This window comes from Podarcis filfolensis (genome assembly GCF_964270895.1).
Source record: "Podarcis filfolensis genome assembly, chromosome: 16".
Lineage (NCBI taxonomy): Eukaryota > Metazoa > Chordata > Lepidosauria > Squamata > Lacertidae > Podarcis > Podarcis filfolensis.
This window is the reverse complement of record NC_139620.1, coordinates 34,594,276-34,617,717: the sequence shown is the minus strand read 5'-3', so window position 1 is coordinate 34,617,717 and position 23,442 is coordinate 34,594,276. Positions and strand designations below refer to the sequence as shown.

At 45.9% G+C, this 23,442-nt stretch overlaps 1 protein-coding gene across 3 annotated transcripts in view; it reads right to left on the bottom strand.

The window, feature by feature from the left end:
• RIMBP2 (RIMS binding protein 2) overlaps window positions 1-18,608 on the bottom strand; it is a 260,412-nt gene extending 241,804 nt beyond the window's left edge. The window contains exons 1-2 of one of the 3 annotated variants that reach the window (XM_083589685.1): window positions 18,522-18,608; window positions 17,310-17,444 (exon numbers count right to left, since the gene is read on the bottom strand). In XM_083589685.1, the coding sequence (XP_083445811.1) occupies window positions 17,310-17,402 (93 nt within the window). In that variant the 5' untranslated portion in view covers window positions 17,403-17,444; window positions 18,522-18,608. Of the gene's footprint in view, window positions 1-12,003; window positions 12,395-17,309; window positions 17,445-18,521 lie in introns of those variants that run through there. The other 2 variants (XM_083589684.1, XM_083589686.1) reach the window with 2 other exon arrangements.
• Window positions 18,609-23,442: the final 4,834 nt, after the last annotated feature.

Sequence of the window (23,442 nt, the reverse complement as noted above, 5' to 3'; positions counted from 1 at the left end):
TGGAGTCACACCTGCACCACCCATTTAAAGCCCTCTTATAACACTTTAACATTCATCTTGGGAACTCTAGTTTGTTAAGGGTGCTGGGAGACCCTTAAAACTACAGTTCCTGGGATTATTTGGGAGAAGCCATATGCTTTAGACGTGTGACTGTGGTCTTTATAGCTATACCTGTAGCCATCTATAGATAGCAATGAGCTTTCTTCATATTTAAAGGTAAAGGACCTCTGGACGGTTAAGTCCAGGCAAAGGCGACTATGGGGTTGCGGTGCTCATTTCGCTCAGGCCAAGGGAGCCGGTGTTTGTCCACAGACAGCTTTCCGGGTCATGTGGCCAGCATGACTAAATCACTTCTGGTGCAAAGGAACACCATGACGGAAACCAGAGTGCATGGAAACGCCGTTTACCTTCCCGCCACAGTGGTACCTATTTATCTACTCACACTGGTGTGCTTTCGAACTGCTAGGTTGGCAGGAGCAGGGACAGAGCAATGGGAGCTCACTCCGTCACAGAGATTTGAACTGCTGACCTTCTGATCAGCAAGCCCAAGAGGCTCAGTGGTTTAGACCACAGCGCCACCTTGCTTGTCCTTTAGCTCTTTATAAAGGACATTTCAGTCATCGTTTTGTACCGAAATCAGCCTAACACCAGCAGCCCTCCTTTTACTCAACTGTCACCTGGCAGCAGCCATTCCGTCAGGGAGGAATGAAAAGCAATCAGGTAGGCACCTCCTACCTCTGTATATCAGCTGCTCACCAGAGGAACTACTGCTTAAGAACTGGTGTCTGAGTTTGCTTTTTTCCTCTTCCCTCCTTGTCCCTTTCCCCTTGTGGGCCACTTGTTTATTTATTCTAGGTTAGAAGCCTGCATACAGAGAATGTCTTGTTTCAGCTGATTGCATGTAACCCACGCTTCAAGGCTTTTTGGCTGGAGAGCAGGGTACAAATACTTCAAATAAACAAATACAGCCTTCCTCTTGTAAAGCCCTACCAATGCAAAGTCTTTGCAAGTAATCAAGTGTAATGCAATGCCCTCTCAGGGCTGCCAAGTCCACAGCATGGAAGTCGAGGTATTGCAGCTTATCGGTTAATCAAAGTGTCGTGTGTTAGCTCTTCCTGGGCTGCAAAGCTTTGCGTTCTCTCACAACACTGACCCACATCCTTATAGGTCAGGGAGACCTGGGTTTTTTCCCCCCTTCTCCATCTCAAAAGATCACCAACCATTTTACTGACAAAGGCATTCCTATTTGAGAAAACATTCTGTCCTCTTTGCTTGCTTGCTGCTGCTGCTCACAAGCTAATGTCTCAGCACCCATGTTTGTTTTCTTTCCTGCTCGGGACATATCGACACAATACAAACACGCAAGGCGCTAAGCAAAGCAAGCTGGCGCCAAGACAGGTGTCAATTGAACAAGTCTACCTGCTACAGCCTGGGGAGGGGGAAGTTGCTCTTGCTCAGGATACTGTCGCTTGCAACCAACATCACTCCTACCCATTCATAATTTTTAGCAAGGGATGCTTGAGGAATTTGGCCTCTGTGTATTCAGATTCATTGAATTCAACTTGATCCACAGCTTCCAAACTAATGTGCACATTAAAAGATAGTAAGCCCCTGGCTTTCATACTTTCTGAATATTCTGATGCAGTTTGGGGCTCAAAGATACACCAAAATAGGTTTTGCAATCAATAATAATAATAATAATAATAATAACAATAACAATTTTATTACTTATACCCCACCCATCTGGAGGTATTCTTTGAAATGCATATGTTGCCAGAAAATATGGTTAACTGGGCAAGATTTTCCTGCTGGTTTGTTGTTTCTTTTATGCAGATTTTCAGACGGACTTGTAACTGAACACATATGAAAACTAATATCATACCCTCCAACATTACTCCGATGAAAATAGGGACGTCCCATTCCATAATGATAATTTTACTATTTACACACATCTTACTGGGTTGCCCCAACCACTCTGGGCAGCTTCTAACATATATATATATAATAATAAAACATTAAACATTTAAAAAACTTCCCTATACAGGATTGCCTTCAGATGGCTGGGGGGGGGGATGTGTGTGATAACTCCATACCCTCCAACATTTCTCCAATGAAAACAAGGACATCCTAAGGAAAACTGGGACATTCCAGGATCAAATCAGAAACCGGGACAGCTCCTCTAAATCAGGGACATCCCTGGAAAATAGGGATACTTGGAGGGTCTGTATTATGCCCTTACTACCCATGTGGGTCTGATCCAGAAGCTGCATCTCCATGCCATCCATTCAGGAGCGAAACCAGGCTTCATTTCACCCGGGTCAAAGACCCAGTTTGCCACCCCCCATGCACACTTCCATACATACAAACACAAGCTGGGAGCCTCAATGGTGCCCTTCGGGAGGCTTCACCCACAGCAAAATACCCAGTTAGCCGCGCGCACCCCACCCTCGCAGCTGCTGCACTGCATCCATCCTCCATCTTGAGTGGGAGCAAGACCGAAATGTCTACACGAATGCATGTGCAGCCCTCTGTGAAGCCAGGTGTTCCTTCAGGGGAACCTGGGAGTGACAGGATGAGCTGCAGTCTCATTGCTATGGCAGCAGGGATGCCATCCCACCTACAGGAAGTCTAGGGAGGTCTCACGAGAAGCCAGGCAACTCCTGAGAGATTCTGCTGGTTGCAGTACTGGGTGTGGCAAATGTGGGTGGTGGGTGGCCTGGAAGAAGACAGTTTGTGACCTTTCTTTGACCAGAGGAGAAGGCCTCTAGTGCTGAGGCCAAGGGAAGGAGACTCCAGAGATGGAGGAGAAGCCTAGACAGAAGCTATGTGGAAACCTCCCTGCTGCAGCTGAAAGCACTACAACAATGTGGGCTGGAAGTTGACTGAGGGCACAGCTACAATTTCCAATCAATTCCTCTTTGCCCCATTTTTTATTTTATCCAGGCCTGGGTATTCCCACTTGTGATTTCTGCCAAGGGCGTACGAGTGGGGGGTGGAGGGGACAGGTCGCCCCGGGTACCACTGAGGGGGGAGTAACAAGATGGCCCACTGCCTCCCCCCAGCTGTAGAGTGGCCAAGGGTGCACTCAGTATGGCTGCTGCTCATGCGCGCCATCCATACAAGCATCTGTACGGGCTGCCCCTCACACAGTGACTGTAGGGGCTGCCGCACGTGTGCAGTCCGTATGGGATGCCACTTGTGCGGAGTCCATACGGACGTCACACGTGCGCCACTGGGTGGTTTGCTGCACCCCTCAGTGTCCCACCCCAGGTGCCGGAGAGGGTTCCTCTGCCCCTGATTTCTGCCTCAGATTTTACTCATGGGAAAACTCCTGAAAGCCAGTGTTTTCCCTTTTGTTCTAACTATAGTCAATAGTCCACTCTTCCTGTTGCCTTCACCTTCAGCTTCGCCCACCCATGCAGCGCTGGATTTAGGGTAGAGCAGGCAATTCTCCCACACAGGGCACCGAGCCGAGAGGGTGCAATACTGTACTGAGAAGCTCCAACACTGGAGATCCACATGGGGGTGCCAAATTTTGGGCTCAGTCAGGGCAGCCATATTGGCAAAGATTACCAGGGTCCGCCCCTGAACCATGGCAGAGAGTCAAGAGAATCAGAAAAGCAGGTAATCAGACAAGCATTTGACCTATACAAAAGAACATATTACAGTGGTACCTCAGGTTACATACGCTTCAGGTTACAGACTCCGCTAACCCAGAAATAGCACCTCGGGTTAAGAACTTTGCTTCAGGATGAGAACAGAAATCGCTTGGTGGCGGCGCGGCAGCAGCGGGAGGCCCCATTAGCTAAAGTGGTGCTTCAGGTTAAGAACAGTTTCAGGTTAAGAACAGACCTCCAGAATGAATTAAGTACATAACCAGAGGTACCACTGTATTTAATACTTACTATTAAAGACAGAAAATAAAGCTGTGATTGGAACTACCACAACCAATAAAAACAAACAAGCGAGAGCATCACATTTTGTACGTATATCGTTTGATCACAGTTCTTGTATGAGAGCACAAAACATGGAAATGTAAGGCAAAACATCTTTTTTTTAAGCATGTTCAGAAAACCAGACGTGTGCTGCTCAAAGCTGAAGAGGCAACTGGAAAAGGGGTAGGCAGGGAGGGGAGGGGAGGAGGGAAGAATGCAACTCCCAGGAAATCACAAGAAATCCTGGGTCAGGAGCTATTTTAGGACAGGTTCAGAAGAGGGACAAATTTTTCTTTGGGTTTTCTGCTGATTTACGTTTGTCAGAATTCAGCCACCTGAGGCTGAGAGGAAGGAGAGCAACTCAAAGTTGGGAAAATGTATGAGCTAAGAAGTGTCCTGGCTCAAATATTATTCACTACAGCCATGAACTCATACTACTCAGGACAAATGAGAAGGGCTCTTGATGCGTTAGGAAGTTAGGAATGAAGAATGGGAATGGAAAGAGGAATGGAGCCCATTGATGGATTATCTATCAAAGTATCACCCATACATGAAGTCGCAGGCAGGATTTGAAATATAAGCAGTGGATTACTGAAAGATCAAATGATAGTGAAGTTCAGATAATAAAAACATATGTATTGTAAAAGGTAAAGGTAAAGGGACCCCTGACCATTAGGTCCAGTCATGACCGACTCTGGGGTTGCGGCACTCATCTCACTTTATTGGCCGAGGGAGCCGGCGTACAGCTTCCGGGTCATGTGGCCAGCAGGACTAAGCCGCTTCTGGCAAACCAGAGCAGCACACGGAAATGCCGTTTACCTTCCCACCAGAGTGGTACCTATTTATCTACTTGCACTTTGACGTGCTTTCGAACTGCTAGGTTGGCAGGAGCTGGGACCGAGCAATGGGAGCTCACCCCATCGTGGGGATTCGAACCGCCGACCTTCTGATCGGCAAGTCCTAGGCTCTGTGGTTTAACCCACAGCGCCACCCACGTCCCTATGTATTGTAAAATAGCTAATAAAAAGAAGTAAAAAACAAACAAACATCAGAAAGCAGGGGTGGGAAGTCAAGAATAAATTCATGTTGAAATTCTTCTTTTGTATATTATGATGAATGTTTTGGAATATTTTTGGAGATTTGATAAAAATGATATATATAGGACGAGTGGTGTTTGGGAAGGGTGATTCAGCCTTCTTCTACCCATTTGCTGCCTCGGAAAGGTTTGGGGAGAAAAACAGTCAAAAGGGGAAGGGGTCAAGCAGCCCTTCTCCTCTGGCATTCTTCTAAAACTGGCAGACTCCTTCAGCTGCTTTTCAGCAAATGGAAGAAACCACCAGGGGACTGTTCACACATCTACATTTGTGTAACATCTACATTTCTGGCTCTTGCCAGCTGGCTGTATGCAAGGCTCTCATCTCTCAACCTTTGCTCTCTGTCAACTGCATCATGGGTACAGTAACGCTGAACTGCCTTCCAGGATTACCAAGCTGCTTTGCGGAAAGCACAAAGCACCTTGAAAACTTGGGTACATCCATGCCAAACATTTAAAGCACACACTCCCTGAAAGAATCCTGGAAACTGCAGTTTACCCATCACAGAGCTACTGTTCTGCACACACCTAGCAAACTACAGTTCCCAAGATTCTTTGGGAACTTTAAATGTATTGTGTGGATGTGAAACATAAATCCCAGGCTGTATTAACTTCCCTAGCCAATTTTGAGAGAGGTTATTCACTAAAATGAGGGACGCAGGTGGCGCTGTGGGTTAAACCACAGAGCCTAGGACTTGCTGATCAGAAGGCTGGGGGTTCGAATCCCCACGACGGGGTGAGCTCCCGTTGCTCGGTCCCTGCTCCTGCCAACCTAGCAGTTCGAAAGCACATAGATAAATAGATAAATAGATATTGCAAGTAGATAAATAGGTACTGCTCCGGTGGGAAGGTAAACGGCGTTTCCGTGCGCTGCTCTGGTTCACCAGAAGCGGCTTAGTCATGCTGGCCACATGACCCAAAAGCTGTACACCGGTTTCCTCGGCCAATAAAGCGAGATGAGCTCTGCAACCCCAGAGTCCGCTACTGGACCTAACGGTCAGGGGTCCCTTTACTTTTACCTTTACTCACTAAAATGACCTGCCAGCATATAGTTTGGCCACAGATGCCATTTCCTTCACAACTCTTCAGGCCCTAGATCAGTGGTTCTCAAACTTTTTTCTCTGGACCACACTTCTGGAATAAAAATTTGCTCGCAGCACACCGAATCTTTTCTTGATAAGAAATACATTGGAAAACAGAAAGAAAGAACTCCTAGCAGTGCTTGATTTGTAACATAGAACACAACTACTTTATAATATGATCATGGGACACTCAGAAAGTATAAACCAATGCAGTTACATAATAAGACAAATCATTCCCAAATATAATATTGATGGTTCTTGAATCTTTCCACCACTCATGCCAAACTCTCCTGCCACACCAGTGTGGTGCGCCAGACCCTTTGGGAACCACTCCTCTAGGCTGTTAACTTGGAGAAGCTGGGCATGCAGCATCTCTCATGGAGCCAGGCTTGGCCCAGGGGACTTCCAGCTGCAGACCCCCTCACTGGAAATAACACACACTGTTTTTAATTCAGTCGCTGGAAGGTATCCCAAGCCTCAGATATTTTGTATTCTGTACAGCACTGCATATGGGATGAATCCAGCTAATTCATGTCTGTCCTATTCCTTTACTTGTGCACCCTCCAAACTGCCCCCAAATTTGCTGCAGAGTGTTGCAGAAATTCCAGAGCAGATCTGGGAACTGCACTGACTTGCAGCGGGAGAAAAGGAAAAGGGATTTCTGTTACATGAGCAGAAAGCATTCTCCTTGCACAACAACCCTGTATGCTTAAGTATAGGAGAAGAGAGAATTCTAAAGTAACTTCAGCTAACATGATTTCCCTCTCCCGCCACAAAATATTCCCACCCATTGATGCTGTTGGAATAAGTGTGTTGTTGTTGTTGCTGTTTTGAACAGGGAGAATAGAATGTTTTTTACAGGTTGACATTCAAGATTCAACTTTATAATTTGTCACAGAGGGATGCTTCTGTGTCAGATTATAAAGTGAAATGTGAAATGTGACTGTGCTCAACATCAAAAATATCAGGTGCAAATTCTAAAATTCTGCTATGATTTGAACTGGTGCAAGAAGGGACTACAGTTCTTAGACAGTGCTACAATAATTATTAACAACAACGATAATAATAATAGTAACAATAGTAAACCAGGTCTTCCTCCAACTTGCTAAGTGTGGTATATGCTTTATGTGTTACCATTTACCTTTACAACAATCCTGTGAGGTTGGTTAGGTTGAGAAATGGGAGAGTCACCCACGAGCACACCATCGAGCAAAGCATTCAAGTCCCACACTAACTTCTGCTGCAGCCAATCCAAGGGCCATAGCTCAGTGGTACAGCATCCGCTATGCATGCAGAAGGTCACAGGTTCCATCCCCAGCATCTCCAGGTAGGGCTGGGAGAGATGCGTGCCTGAAACCCTGAAGAGCCACAGCTGCTCGGTGTAGGCAATATTGAGCCAGGTAATGGGCAAAGGATCTGGCTTGGTATAAAGCAAGTTGTTGTTGGGCTCAAACTCCGTCAGCCCCAGCCACACAGACAGTGGTCAGGAATGAGAGAGTTGCAGTCCAAAATTTTCTGAAGGACATCATGTTGCCTACGCCTGTGCTCTGTCACAGGGAAATTATTTGCCTACCATGCCAACCCTAAAGTAGCTGGGCAGCTCTGCATCTCCTTCATCATCAACCTCATTCAAAGACTGAAATGCTGAGAGCTGTTGACAACAAGGACTCTTCACATTTATCACTTGGTAATTCCTGCATTGCGTGGACTAGCTACGGTTGAAGCTCCATGAATGGGTCTTCCTTATAATTCTTTCTTCACCTCCCACAAACCATGACACCAAGGAAATATGGTTCACACATGCACACAATCATCTGGTGCCGTGCGGCATCTAGCAGGGATCTGTAGGCATGAATGAGGCATCAGAGATTAAAAGCTGGCTATGGAGCTTCCATGATTACCTCAAACAAAGCTTTTCCTACAGAGGCCATCATCATATGTTCATTCAGCCACAATTCAATCACAACTCATGAGCAATGGGAAACAGAGCAATGTCCATGCATGTGTGAATCAGGAAGGGTGAGTTTACCTATTTTAACAGGAAGCTCCTTCACCATTTATCATGAAGCCTCCTTTCCCTTCTATTCTCTGGCATGGTGCTCCTGTGCTTCTTAAGGTGGATCGTATATACATATATTTTCCTCGCCTGCTACTCAGTCCGTATTTAGCTTTCTATATTATCGATCACAGCCTTAACACTTCCTTTCTGTGGCCACTTGATGCAGTTAGTAAACCATTGAGATTAATAGCTTTGCTTTTTTAAAAAAAAAAAAAGCAGCAGCAGCAAATAACATTAGGAGGCTGCTCTAAGGACCTGTCCCTCTTTCTGCCAGATGCAGTCAGAATCCGCACTTGGAAAGAAAAAGGTTTCCAATCACACCTTAGGAGTGAGCGTTCTGAACGGGGCCTCATGAAATCAAGAAGGCTGATGGATTTGATTTGATTTTTCACAGGGAAGCATGGGGATAGCCAGTGCCAGCCCCAAGACATTTTCCTGCCCAAAGCATGAATGGTCCACCACTTCCTCTGCTATGGTTTTTCAAAAGTCTTGCTGCACCATTCAGACACCAATCCCTGTCTTCAACTACTCTGACCCTCCTTCATTGGTGCTGCCTGAAACAGGCTGCTTCACCCTTCTACATGGCAGAGACAGCCCCGTGGGGTGGGAGTGGGAGTCATTCTGCATTCAGTTAAAGGTAAAGGTAAAGGGACCCCTGACCATTAGGTCCAGTCGTGGCCGACTCTGGGGTTGCGGCGCTCATCTCGCTTTGTTGGCCGAGGGAGCCAGCGTACAGCTTCCGGGTCATGTGGCCAGCATGACTAAGCCACTTCTGGCAAACCAGTGAACGGAAATGCCCTTTACCTTCCCGCCTGAGCAGTACCTATTTATCTACTTGCACTTCATGCTTTCGAACTGCTAGGTTGGCAAAGCAGGGACCGAGCAACAGGAGCTCACCCCGTCGCGGGAATTCGAACCGCCGACTTTCTGATCGCCAAGTCCTAGGCTCTGTGGTTTAACCCACAGCGCCACCCGCGTCCCTTCTGCATTCAGTTACTGGTGCCCAAATCGAGGGAACACGCACATCAGCAAACAGACAGTACCAAGCATTACTTTGCTGCTCCCAGCCTACTGTTGCAATGGAGGATGTGTGCATATGGTCACACAGGGGTTTAACACAGGGGTTAAAGCTAGCAGAGAGGTGTGCATGGCCACCAGATGTTTTTAAAGAGGGGGCACCCAGTGCTCAAATCAGACAGGGACAGGCAGAGGGGTGCCCTCACATAAACCACAAGTCCCACTTCCTCCCGATTTCAGCCAAATCATGCCCACTCTAGACACCGCAATAAGTTAGGAACCCAGGCCTGACATGGATGCAACCAGCAAAAACCTCAATAAAGAATGCCAAGCCCATTAAACCAACTGATTAAATCCAGTTTAGGAAATAATGTTAATAAAATATAACACACATATACAGTACCAAGCACTTGGCGGTGGGTTGCGTCTAAGTCATTCTCAGAACAGATACATTGAAAATCGAAGGACTGAACTAACTCAGTGGGTCTACTCGGAGTATGGCGTACTCAGATACATGCAAGACATTGGCATGATGTTGGAATGTAGAAGTAGCACATTTGCTTCTTATTGAACCATCTGGGAGCAAACATGCCATCCCGTTTTTTTTCCTCATCTTTGTAAGTAAAAGAGAAAGAAACCCAACAACTTGGAAATTTGCTTTTTATAAATACCAGTGGAAGACAAACATTTAGAGAAATAGTGTAATGTACAGGAGGGGTCATTCTCTTGCAACAATGCTCAAACGACTGGGAGAGGCAGGCAGAGAGTTCCCTGTTCCCCCTTAGATCTTGAGTTGTTGTTGTTTTTAAGAAGGAGACAAGGGAACATGATTTGGCTACAACTGGGAGAAGTCAGAGGTTGTGCAATTCACAAAGGTTTTCCTTCAATCTTTCTACCCTATTATTTGCTTTGCAAGCATCCCAGCCATGATGAACCCCATGACTAGGTCAGGAATGTTGACTATATACATTCATGTGAAGGCATTGAGAAGGGCCATCACATACGTATCACACAGAGGATTTTGTCAGTCACCCAGTCAACACACACACAATCTCCATGTCAACAAAGACTAGGCAATGTACACAACGCCCAGTTTATGTTGCCAATGTGTGCACCTCCTCTGACATCACTTAAAGATGGTGCACGTTGCCTCATTTGGAGTGAACTATATCAACCCCTGTTTAAATGCCACCCATGTCTACACATCATTTGAGATCCCTTGTCAAGTCCTTACTCCTTTTTTTAGTTTGCTACACTTGCTTGGTCTGTCCCCTCCTATCCCTCTTCCCTACATTCCCACCCACAGTATCAAAATTAAGACGGTAGGCTCCTTAGGGCAGAGATCTGTGCTTTTTAAAAGAAAAAAGAAAATGTTGATCGCTATGGTTGAAATCCTGCTGACACCTACCTGGGAGAAAGTCCTACTGAATACACAGGGACTGACTTTGGAATAAACACGCATAGAATTGCACTGCAAATCACCATACATTGTTGCTGCTATTATTGGGAGGAATCTGTGCTTTTTTAAAAAAAAAAATGCTCTCTGAAATAGCATGTGCTAAATTATTATTAATATGTCTGGCATTGCACTCGGCAGGAACAGGAGTCCCTGCCAACAGTTTGCTATCTAGAAAATAAGGCACAGCAGGGGAAAGGTTGCAATAGGGATGTGCATCGATGACACTATATACGTAATGAATAAATATAGGCAATTGCTGGTGTTAATGCACATTTGCAATTCAACTTGCTACACACACACACACACCACACAAGTCGGCAGGCACGGCATTCAAACAGAAACCCACAAGGCCGCAACTGTATATTATAACCTTCCATAAGGGAACAGAAAGAGACACCCTGACCATTTAAACCTGGAACGTGAAGAGTTCCAAACCGCAGCCCACTCAGAACAAGTGCTCTTACACACACACACACACACACACACACACACACACACACACCCCGGATGTGCAAACGGAGAGAGACCAGTGGAAACGCCAAGGCCAATTTCATTAACAATATCTCCGAGGGAGGCAATAATGACAGTGGCAGCTTTGCAAGACACTCTGGTGTTGATTAGGGAAGCAATCGGATACCGTGCAGCTGAACTGTGTTAATGGAAGAACAGGAGGAGGAAAGGTAGACGGCAAAGTGGAAGTGGGGGAGGGGGAGAGAGAAGAGATACATGGACACAGTAGCTGGCATGGTTACTAACTTTGCCCCACATAGAAGCACAGCAAAGCATCATCAGCCACCAGCAGACCCCGTCTGCCTTGTCTTAAGAGAGAAGGCCAAGATCCTGCCTGGCAGGCGAGAAAGGGTTAACCCTCCCCCCAAACCCAACATCAAATAGATTGCAGGGGGGGCAACGGGGGGAATGGAGGGAATGAAGGACAGGATAGAATAATCTAGCAAAAGGGCTTAATCCCTTTTATATATATATATTTTCTGCACACAGGATGAGAGATGAACTCTCCTATCTGTTCAAGCAAAAACCTTTCCCTCTTCTCTCATCTCCCTTTCCCCCCCCCCCCACTCTAGGGAGGATCTGAAGGACATCCAAGCTTCCCCCCCCCCCATCACATTCCAGCATAATAATAAAGTTTGCTTGCTTGCAGGGGGGACTTCCTGCAACAAGGCTGCTATCAAGAGAGGGCCGAGGATGTGTTTTACTCTAAACCAGTTAAGCAGCCGAAGCTATTTTTAGGAAAGAGAAGGAAAAGTTGGGGAGGGGGGGAAAGGAGAGGAGAGATGAAGAAGAGGAGGAGGAGGAGGAGGAGAACGCAGCGACGGCAGCAAAGCTGTCTCGTTCCTTACCTTAGAATTTAGCACTCCTCATAATAAGCCGGAACAGATGCTCGCCACCGGGAAGCAGACAGCGATGTGAACAGCAGTAAAACCAGCACGAAAATATTAAGTAAATAAAAAGGAGACCGCAGTCTGGGCTTAGGACTACCGGCTGGTCCTGAGAAGAGGAGGAGGAGGAGGTGGAGGAGGAGGACGAGGCAGCAGCAGCATCAGTGCGCACATTAACTCCGCTTGCGGTCCAGGCTCAAAATGATTCTGTGGCTGTCTGCAGAGAGGCAGGCGATGGGGAGAGCATCATCAGCCATGCAGCAGCTGCCAGAGCCTATGAAACAGCAGTGCTTTGGCGCGCGCATACCGCACACAGAAAAGAGGCACACACGCGCTCTCGCTCTCGCTCTCGCTCTCTCTCACACACACACGCGCACACACACTTATGCACGCACACGCGCGCGCAAAGATGGCTTTCGCTTCCTTTGCCAGTTTCTCCTTCACCTAAGCGTTTGCCCCCCGCGCCCCAGAGCAAGCGGGCGCTGATGGAAACTGACCGGAGGTTGAAGGCAAGGCCCCGAGGGCCTGGCTTCCAATGCAGAAGGGTGGAGGAGGGGAAGGAAGGAAGGAGGGAGGGAGAGAGAGAGAGAGAGAGAGAGATAGGCAGCTGTGGATCTTATTTTACCTCCGCGCAAAGGCTATCGCAGGACAGCCTCAGCAGGTCAGCCAAGGCCTGCAAGCAAGTCTGGCCAATGAACTGCGAATTGTAGCTGCAATATTTTCACTCTCTCTCTGTGTGTGTGCATTTGTACCCTATATAAATATATAAAATGTAAGCACACACATATATTCCTTTCAAAGCCTCCCTCCTCCGATGCCCAGTGGAAGCGTCTGAGACTCAAACACAGAAGGGTATTAAAGGCAGATTAGCTGTTGGAATCAACCATTCTGTTTCTCCCCCCACTTTTTTTTTTAACAGAAGACAACTGCAGCCAACACACACACACACACACAACTTCAGCCCTTCGCTGTGTGATCTGGCAGCTGCCTAGCAACTGGAAGAAGAGCAGTGGAAATAAATATACTGTATACATGCACAGGACTATACCTGGATCCCCAGTCCTTGGGCACCTGTCTTCTTCTTCCCTCATTTGAGTGGATGCTTCTTTGTTTTATAAGTCGCTAATGTATGTTATAAGGACTTTTCCATTTCATAAAAAGCACCCCCTTTCAAAAGGCATTTGCCATCTGTGTGTGTGCGCGCGTGTATGTATGTATGTATAGAGAGAGAGAAAATAAACCCCTGAAGTTAAGAAATGGCTGTATGGAAACACTTTCAATTTAAATAATAAATGGAAACACTTTCAATTTAAATAATAATATGCATCTAATGAGGCACTAAGTTAAAGTCACTTAGCAGTACATTTCCTCCTCTCCAGAAATGTTTTCTCGCCAGCAGGATGTTGTTGTTGTTGCTGCTGCTGTTGTGCAAGAGAATGCATAAGCAGGTTGCAGTTAACTTGGTTGCGCAATAGATTGCACAATCTGTTGCTCCACAAGCCTCCATTAGCACAACTGTTGCATGGGGTTCCTCTGCTACGCAAGGCCAGAACCCGCTCCTCTGCTGGCGGAAGAGCCCTTGCACCACAGAACAGAGACAGCTGGCTGCATGGCAGCACTTGTTAGATTTCTTACCCGCCCTTTCGCCAACAGTTCCTGGGGCAGGGGGTGGGCCGCAAGAACTTATTTATTTGTACAGTGGTACCTTTGGTGGCGCTGTGGGTTAAACCACAGAGCCTAGGACTTGCTGATCAGAAGGTCGGCGGTTCGAATCCCCGCAACGGGGTGAGCTCCCGTTGCCCCGTCCCTGCTCCTGTCCACCTAGCAGTTCGAAAGCACGTCAAAGTGCAAGTAGATAAATAGGTACCCCTCCAGCGGGAAGGTAAACGGCATTTCCGTGCGCTGCTCTGGTTCGCCAGAAGTGGCTTAGTCATGCTGGCCACATGACCCGGAAGCCGTACGTTGGCTCCCTCAGCCAATAAAGCGAGATGAGCGCCACAACCACAGAGTCGGTCACGATTGGACCTAATGGTCAGGGGTCCCTTTACCTTTACCTTTTTACCTTGGATTACATATGCTTCTGGTTACAGACTCCGTTAACCCAGAAATAGTACCTCGGGTTAAGAACTTTGCTTCAGGATGAGAACAGAAATCGTGCTCTGGTGGCGCGGCTGCAGCACAATGCCCCATTAGCTAAAGTGGTGCTTCAGGTTAAGAACAGTTTCAGGTTAAGAACAGACCTTCGGAACGAGTTAAGTACTTAACCTGAGGTACCACTGTACTTCCAAAAATCTCTGTGTCTACCGATACCTCCCGCTTGCGGTGTTGTTAGTGCTGTTTTGATTACGTAAGCAATGGCACTCACAGCATGAATATATCTCTCTCTATATTCCTTACCCAAACCTCACCATGAAATCCCATGGTGGGTTACAACAATTAAAAAAAACACTGGTATTAACATCAATTAAAACAAGTCAGTTGGCATCTGTTTGTCTTGGGAGACAATGGAGGAGTGTGCTTTTGGGGGTGAAGCCAAGCTGCTGGAAGTTTGCAACACCTGCTGTGACTGTAGAGACAAATGCAGGAGAGACATGTTTTGTTGCAGCTGGGACAGAGGAAGGAGTCCAGTTGTGCTGATGCAGAAGAATTCCCTCTCCCAGCAGAGTGTGCCATTTTAGGGGGTGTTTTTTTTGCAAATATCTTCAGTGAGGGGTCTTAAAAATATGTTTTTGGGTGTGAGGAATTCAAATCTACCTTGGTTCTCGAACTTAATCCATTCTGGGAGTCCGTTCGACTCCCAAAACAGTATGATGATGATGATGATGATGATAATATATTATTATTTATACCCCGCCTATCTGGCTGGTTTCCCCAGCCACTCTGAGCAGCTCCCAACAGAATATTAAAAATAGAATCAAACATTAAAAACTTCCCTAAACAGGGCTGCCTTCAGATGTCTTCTGAAAGTCAGATAACCAAGGCACGGCTTCTGATTGGCTGCCGGAGCTTCCTGTACTCAATTGGAAGCTGCGTTGGGTGTTTGGCTTCCAAAAAATGTTCGCAAACCGGAACACTCACTTACGGGTTTGAGGTGTTTGGGAGCCGATTTGTTCAGGAGCCAAGCTGTTTGAAAACCAAGGTACCACTGTGCTATGTTTGTGACTGGACAACACTGAGCTTGGTAGGTCCAAGTTTGATGAAGAAGCACATCAACAGCCTTCAGAAAACCAAATAATTTTAATTTTACTTTCTGAAAATGCGAGGTAATGCTATACAGTGGTACCTCGGGTTACAGACACTTCAGGTTACAGATGCTTCAAGTTACAGATTCCAATAACCCAGAAATAGTACCTCGGATTAAGAACTTTGCTTCAGGATGAGAACAGAAATTGCATGGTGGCGGCGGGAGGTCCCATTAGCTAAAGTGGTGCTTCAGGTTAAGAATGGACCTCCGGAACGAATTAAGTACCGTATTTTTCGCTCTATAAGACGCACCAGACCACAAGACGCACCTAGTTTTTGGAGGAGGAAAACAAGAAAAAAAATATTCTGAATCTCAGAAGCCAGAACAGCAAGAGGGATCGCTGCGCAGTGAAAGCAGCAATCCCTCTTGCTGTTCTGGCTTCTGGGATAGCTGCGCAGCCTGCATTCGCTCCATAAGATGCACACACATTTCCCCTTACTTTTTAGGAGGGAAAAAGTGAGTCTTATAGAGTAAAAAATATGGTACTTAACCCGTGGTACCACTGTAATATATAATATACAATATATTATATTTATTTATATGCATTAGCCAAGGACAACAGTAAGCGGAGCAAAATAAATAAAAATAAATGGCTGGCATAATTGGAACCAACAAGAGGCAGAGTCAACTAATCCTGACTTTGCTGTCCTCCATTCTGACTTCTGTTGTCAGCCAGCATCATCCCCTAGACCCTAGCAAGAGGGTAGGCAGGTGGGGGCTGACTGAGGGCATCGTCCCCTTAGTGGAGCAGCACCCCACATGAGAGCCAGTGTGGTGTAGTGGTTACGAGTGGTAGATTCGTAATCTGGTGAACCGGGTTAGCTTCCCTGCTCTTCCACATGCAGCTGCTGGGTGACCTTGGGCTAGTCACACTTCTCTGAAGTCTCTCAGCCTCACTCACCTCACAGAGTGTTTGTTGTGGGGGAGGAAGGGAAAGGAGATTGTTAGCCTCCTTCGGGTAGTGATAAAGCGGGATATCAAATCCAAACTCTTCTTAATGAAGTGCTTCTCAAGCTCTCTGATGTGGGCATTTCCCCCCTGCCCAAATTTGCCAGGGACTGGTACCATATTTGGTCCCTGAAGTGCCCCACCCAACATTGACTGTGGTAGAATCACTTGCATATAAACCAACTCTATGGGGCTGTGGAGCAGCTCAGACCCCACAAAGTACGTGGAGATGGAGCTGAACCCCCTCCCCCAATCTTGAGGGGCCGGGCCCCACCAGACCTCCCCACAGGTCCTCCCTGCAGAGGCAGAGGGCCCCGCTGGGCCTTCCCGCTGTAGCAGGGGGCCGCGCCGGCCTCCCTACTGCGGCAGAGGGCCTCATCAGGCCTTGCAGCCTCTTCCTGATGCATGTGACGTCGCACGCATTTGACAAGCCCCTCCAATGCCTGTGGAACTCAGCACCACTGGTCACTGGGGACTAACAGCTGAAGGTTTATGTACCATCATCTGTCTGCTGAGCACCTCTTTGAGTAGCACTGTGCTAATGGACTATCGTCCATTGTTTGTCTGCTGTTATGTACTGAGTTGAATAGGATCCAAATTGCAGCAGTCTTATTGGTCCTAGAACAACAGGATCCAGAATGCAGCAGTCTGATTGGTCCACAGGAACCACCCAATCCAACTCCAGGTGGAAGTGAATATGCAACCTGATTGGCCTACAGGAGAATCCCGGAATTAGCCAATCACGTGAGGCCCGTTGTGTAAATAATGTATATAAAGCAGACAGTTCAGGGAAACTTCCATTCCTCACTACTATGAGCTGAATAAAGAGCATGAAATCCACACTCGACTCCAAGTATATTTCATCTGCCCTGGAATACATGCTGTGGGCCTTCTGGATCATGTCCCTGCCTGTGGCCTGTGTGGGCTGACAACTGTTCCCTTACCCCACCCCAGACTCTGGAAGCCAAGATACTGAATGCTGCTAAGGCCTGACCCATCCCAGTTCTGAACACAAACTGAAGATGAATCCACCCTTATCGAAGTTGTTTGCATTTTATACCCAGAGCAATAGTACCTTGCTTGATGGCAAAATGCATGCAGGTGTCCCGTTGGAGAGAAAAGACAGCTGCCTCTGGAGCCACAGGAGTTCCATCTGAGACTTCTTCATCAGCTCCTCCACGTCAGTCGGCTTTTGACCCGTCAGTCCTTCCTGTATAACCAAACAATTCCCCTTCAATAGTTGTCTTTGTTCAGCTTCTGCTAAATATTTATGTTTCCTTTGCACTTAAGATGAATGGGGCGGAACAATGTAATGATGACATAATTTATGTAATTCATTATATAAATGTATAAACAGTGGTACCTTGGGTTAAGACCTTAATTCGTTCCAGAGGTCTGTTCTTAACCTGAAACTGTTGTTAACCTGAAGCACCACTTTAGCTAATGGGGCCTCCCGCTGCTGCACAATTTCTGTTCTCATCCTGAAGCAAAGTTCTTAACCCGAGGTACTATTTCTGGGTTAGTGGAGTCTGTAACCTGAAGCATCTGTAACCTGAAGTGTCTGTAACCTGAAGCGTCTATAACCTGAAGCGTCTGTAACCCAAGGTACCACTGTAGTTTCTTATTTAAGACCTGTAATTTTGTCACAGTGGACAGCAAGGTGAAAAACAGTTTTGGGCAGAGGCCGAACTGCAGCGAAACAGAGACAGCACTGCAGGGTAGGACTGAAAACTAGACCTACGGGACTTACATTACTACTTAGGGACGCGGGTGGCGCTGTGGTCTAAACCACTGAGCCTAGGGCTTGCCGATCAGTATGTCGGTGGTTTGAATCCCCGCGACGGGGTGAGCTCCTGTTGCTCGGTCCCAGCTCCTGCCAACCTAGCAGTTTGAAAGCACGTTAAAGTGCAAGTAGATAAATAGGTACCGCTCCGGCGGGAAGGTAAACGACATTTCCGTGCGCTGCTCTGGTTTCACCAGAAGCGGCTTAGTCATGCTGACCACATGACCCGGAAGCTGTATGCCGGCTCCCTCGGCCAATAAAGTGAGATGAGCGCCACAAGCCTAGAGTCGTTCACGACTGGACTTAACTGTCAGGGGTCCTTTACCTTTACCTTTCCATTACTATTTGGGCCCCACTTTCCACCTTTTCCCAGGTTTCAGCTCTAGGGAGAGGAACCGAAGCTCATTCAGCTCATTAGATTCCAGAGCTTTTATAACAAAAGCATCAACATCCCTCCCCCTTGGTTCATCACAGTCCCAACAGAAGTGTGAGTTTCATATTTACCCTCAAGCACCCAAGCTTATTCCTGAGCTCCTCACACTCAGCTTGAAGCAGACGAATCTCTAGCCCATCCTTAAAGCCAGAACAAGACTGGCCAGCAATGTTCTGCATCTTTAGGGTCTGCTTGCGGACCAGGTCCATTTTCTTCTTTGGCCGAGTTTTTTTAGCCACTGATCTTGAAGGCTGCTTGAACGAGGAGGAAGATGGCGGACTACCAGCTTGCTAAAATAGAAGAGAGCAGGGAATAGAGTTAATACTATCACCATTATTGAATCAATATCATTGAAGAGTTTTACCTTGTCCTACATTTCTGGGGGAGGATTATGGTTGGCCCCTGCCAGTCCGAGTTGGGGAAAGAGGTGTGCGGGTGTGGCGGCAGTGGCCCCACATCCACATGCCTCTTTCCCCAGCCTGGGCTGGCAGCAGCTCCGGCTGTCCTCTTTATTGCTCTTCAAGATATGGCAACCCTAATTGGTGACAGCAGCCACAAAATTAAAAGACGCCTGCTTCTTGGGAGAAAAGCAATGACAAACCTAGACAGCATCTTAAAAAGCAGAGACATCACCTTGCCAACAAAGGTCCATATAGTTAAAGCTATGGTTTTCCCAGTAGTGATGTATGGAAGGGAGAGCTGGACCATAAAGAAGGCTGATCGCCGAAGAATTGATGCTTTTGAATTATGGTGCTGGAGGAGACCCTTGAGAGTCCCATGGACTGCAAGAAGATCAAACCTATCCATTCTGAAGGAAATCAGCCCTGAGTGCTCCCTGGAAGGACAGATCCTGAAGCTGAGACTCCAGTACTTTGGCCACCTCATGAGAAGAGAAGACTCCCTGGAAAAGACCCTGATGTTGGGAAAGATGGAGGGCACAAGGAGAAGGGGACGAGATGGTTGGACAGTGTTCTCGAAACTACCAACATGAGTTTGACCAAACTGTGGGAGGCAGTGAAAGACAGGAGTGCCTGGCGTGCTCTGGTCCAGGGGGTCACGAAGAGTCGGACACGACTAAACGACTAAACAACAACACTCCCCAACTGGTGAGAGAACCCCAGCAGAGATTTAAAATCACAAAGCATGCAGCAATTTTTACTAAAATAGTCATTTTCAATGTGCACATTCCCCTAATGTATGTATTTCCCCCCTTAAGCGTTGGTTGGTTGGAAAACTGCATCACAGAATGTGGATAAGTGCAATTTTCAAAAGATGGATGTGTTTTGGTCCCCACATCATTTCAGAAAGTGCTAATTTGATAAATTCACTTCAAGATGGGAACCAAATCAATTTTCTCTCCCATCCCCAGTATGAGAGGAAAAAGAAATTGCGCTGTTGGTGAGTATGTAAAGAGAGAGTAAATGTGTGCATATTGATTAGGTCATTTTAAAAGCATTAAATTTTTAATTTCCATTTCCATTTTATTCTGTGTCTCTTTTTCATTTAGCTGATGTTTTTACATATTAATAATGTTATCAGATATTATTTCATCAGCCGACAATTTTTCTATGTATTCTCTGTGTGTGTACACACACACACACACAGACATGTATATAAATAAATACACATACCTAAAAAAAGTGTAGACTCACATGCTGACCAGCTTCTGATTTTACTGTATTTTTTGCTCTATAAGACTCACTTTTTCCCTCCGAAAAAGTAAGGCGAAATGTGTGTGCTTCTTATGGAGCGAATGCAGGCTGCGCAGCTATCCCAGAAGCCAGAACAGCAAGAGGGATTGCTGCTTTCACTGCGCAGCGATCCCTCTTGCTGTTCTGGCTTCTGAGATTCAGAATATTTATTTTCTTGTTTTCCTCCTCCAAAAACTAGGTGCGTCTTGTGGTCTGGTGCGCCTTATAGAGCGAAAAATACAGTACTTGAAATGTTCAGTTTTTTTACTTCCGGGTTAGCGCGATTGGCTAATGGCGGATTCCCTCCGAGCTCCGGAGGGAATCGGCTTCGCAGGAGCTGGGTCTGGCCGCTGCGGCGACGCAGGGACCCTCAGAAATCACAGGCGCTGAAGCCTGTGAACCTGGTGACTCGGCGGGCACCATTTGCGCCCCCCCGACCTGCGAATGAGCCTTTTTAAAGGCTTCGGAACGGGGGACGGGGTGAGCGGCGCGGTGCTGAGAGTCGACTGCTCCTCCTGCGGAGTGAAGCCGCATGCAATGGTCGGAGAGCGCTGACTTCTTCTTGTGAACAATTGGATTCTAAAAGTAACAACCCGTGAGTAGTACGGAAATTGGACTTGTAAAGCAAATTTTTTTGTTGAATTTGGCACGATCGGGGAAGGTGCAAACAGGAAGTCCGCCTCCCCGTCTTGTAAATAATTTAAAGCAAGGACTAGTTAACTAAAGTCGAGAGAATTTCTTTTTCTTCATTGGGTAAAAGATATTAATTCCACGATTTGGCAGTATAAGCATAAATAATTTTATTGGAGGATAAGAGCTAACTTTGAGAGCTGAAGTGCCACCCCCCCGGACCCGGGAGTGATCCGTGAGAGAGCCTTTTGAGGAGATATAGAAGAGTTTGACAGCTGTCAAAATTAGCTGTCAAGAAGGAAAAAGAGAACTTTGTTTCTGCTGTTTCTGCTGGATATATTTGTTGCAATTTGGTTATATTTTGTTGAAAACAAGGAAGAACTGATACAAACTAACTTGATTTTTGGATTTGAACTGGAAAGAATACTAAGTTACCAAAATCCCTCTAGAGGAGGATTTGGGACATTACAAGAATGGCTGAAGGAGGGAAAATTCAAGCTGGGTTGGACAGAGTTTTTGTTCTCTTGGGAAGCTACAAGGCCAAATGGATGTTTTGGCTACAAATGTTGCAACTCTGAACTTAACAGTAAATAATATCATTGAATTTGATAAGGATTTGACTCAGGAAGCCCATGCAGCTGGACAAAAAGAGAAACTTGAGAGTTTTGAGAGTGTGGAGAAGGAGACATATGTTGTTTCTGAAGAAAAGGAAGGAGGAGCTGTAATTTTGCAGATGACAAAGGAGAGCCAGAGGCCTGACATGATGGTTACAAAGGAAAACAAGAAATCGAGCCGGGGCCTGACATGATGGTTACAAAGGAAAATAAGTACTGGATGATGAAAATCTGGTTTGAATTGGAGATTGAAGAATGGAGAGATCTCCTTATGTGGAGATCTGAAGACCTATGGATTACAAATTTGATTAAGGTGGAAGTTGGAGCTTTCAGGACAATTGGACTTAAAAGGAGTAAGAAACAAGATTCGGGCTCCACTTTTAAGTATGGAGGTCTGGCTGGAAGAAATATGGACCTTATGGGGATAGAGCTTCTCCGAGATCTGGTGTTTAATACTAAAGACTATCAAAAAAACCGGCAGAGAGGAATTGAGAGAGAATTAAGAGCCTCGGACGTGAGGTCTCCAGGCTGATAGTAGATTAAGACTGATGGGCATCTGTTGGGGATCGAAACTGGGAAAGGCGGTGGTGGGGTTTGGGAATCCAAAGGGCGTTTAATTATACTCTGTATTTTTATTTTGTTTTGTTATTAGTAAGAAAATTGGGGAATTCGTGGAAGGGAATTTGGGTCGACTTTAGAAAAAGGTTTTAAGAATGAGCACTGATGTACAAATATTGATATTTATAAGTTAAAATTGGTGTTTTCTTTAAAATGAACTAAATATAAAAAGGTTAAAAATTGGGGATAAGAACTTGTTGAACTAACAATTTGAATTGGAATATAAGAAGGGGAGGTGTGGGGAAGTCAGGGAAATATGTTATTGAAAATATGGATTGTAAACTTTATGTGTTTTTTTTTGTTTTTTCTTTTTTGTTTTTTTTTATTAAGATGGAAAATTTTAATAAACATTTATTTAAAAAAAATGAAATGTTCAGTTTTTGCTTCTCAGAAGTATGTAAGGGCAAGAATTGGTGGAGGGAGGCCCAGCACGCAATGGTGCCTACCTGAGAGGTGCCGGAACTGCACTCAAGCACGCTCTGGCTGGAAAAAAAAGCTCCAAATGTTGCACAACGTTAAGGTCTCTTAGTGACATATTGGTTACACTGGCAAAAATGCTTTGTGCCAACAGGACCTTGCTGAGCAAGAGAATGCATAAGCAGCTACAGTGGTACCTCTGGTTAAGAACTTAATTGGTTCCAGAGGTCCGTTCTTAAGCTGAAACTGTTCTTAACCTTGAAGGGGGAGAGGACAGGTTACCTCACCTAGGGCAGGCCTGTGTAGTTTCTATTCTATTCATCATGAATGGAGATTGTTTCTGCCAACATACGTGTGCAAAACTCGTGAGGCTGGATCCCTGGGAAAGGGGAGGGAAAGGGGACCTGGAAAATGGATATAAACTGTTTGTAAAATGCTTTCAGGTGTGCTTGTTTGTGCATCAATCACGCAGGTGCCTTTCTGCTACTCCAGATAGCAGAAATAAAGCTCTTTCTCTGAATCTACCCTTGGTGTCTGTTTGGCTCCTTCCTCACCTGACCCATGGGAAAGGCCTGAAAGGCTACAACCTGAAGCACCACTTTAGCTAATATTTTAATGTTTCAATACTTTAATGTTGTATTTTAATCTTGTTTTTAAGTTGTATTCATTCAACTTGTTTTTATTATTGCTTGTAAGCCTCCCTGAGCCAGGCCCTGACTGGGGAGGGTGGGGTATAAATTATTATTATTATTATTATTATTATTATTATTATTATTATTAATGATAAAAATTAAAATCATTATTTTTTGTTACCTGCACTGATAATAGTCATTGTTCAGATGGGGGGGGGCTTTTATCTATTTCCACAGTCACACAGTCAACCAATCAGTAGCTGAACTGGATTCCACACACTCACAAAAACAAATTAACCAAAAAAGCCTCAAAAAAAAAAAAGCAAAATAAACAGCAAAAACAAAAGTGCCAAACTTACGCCATTCTGGAAGTCCATTTGACTTCCGAAA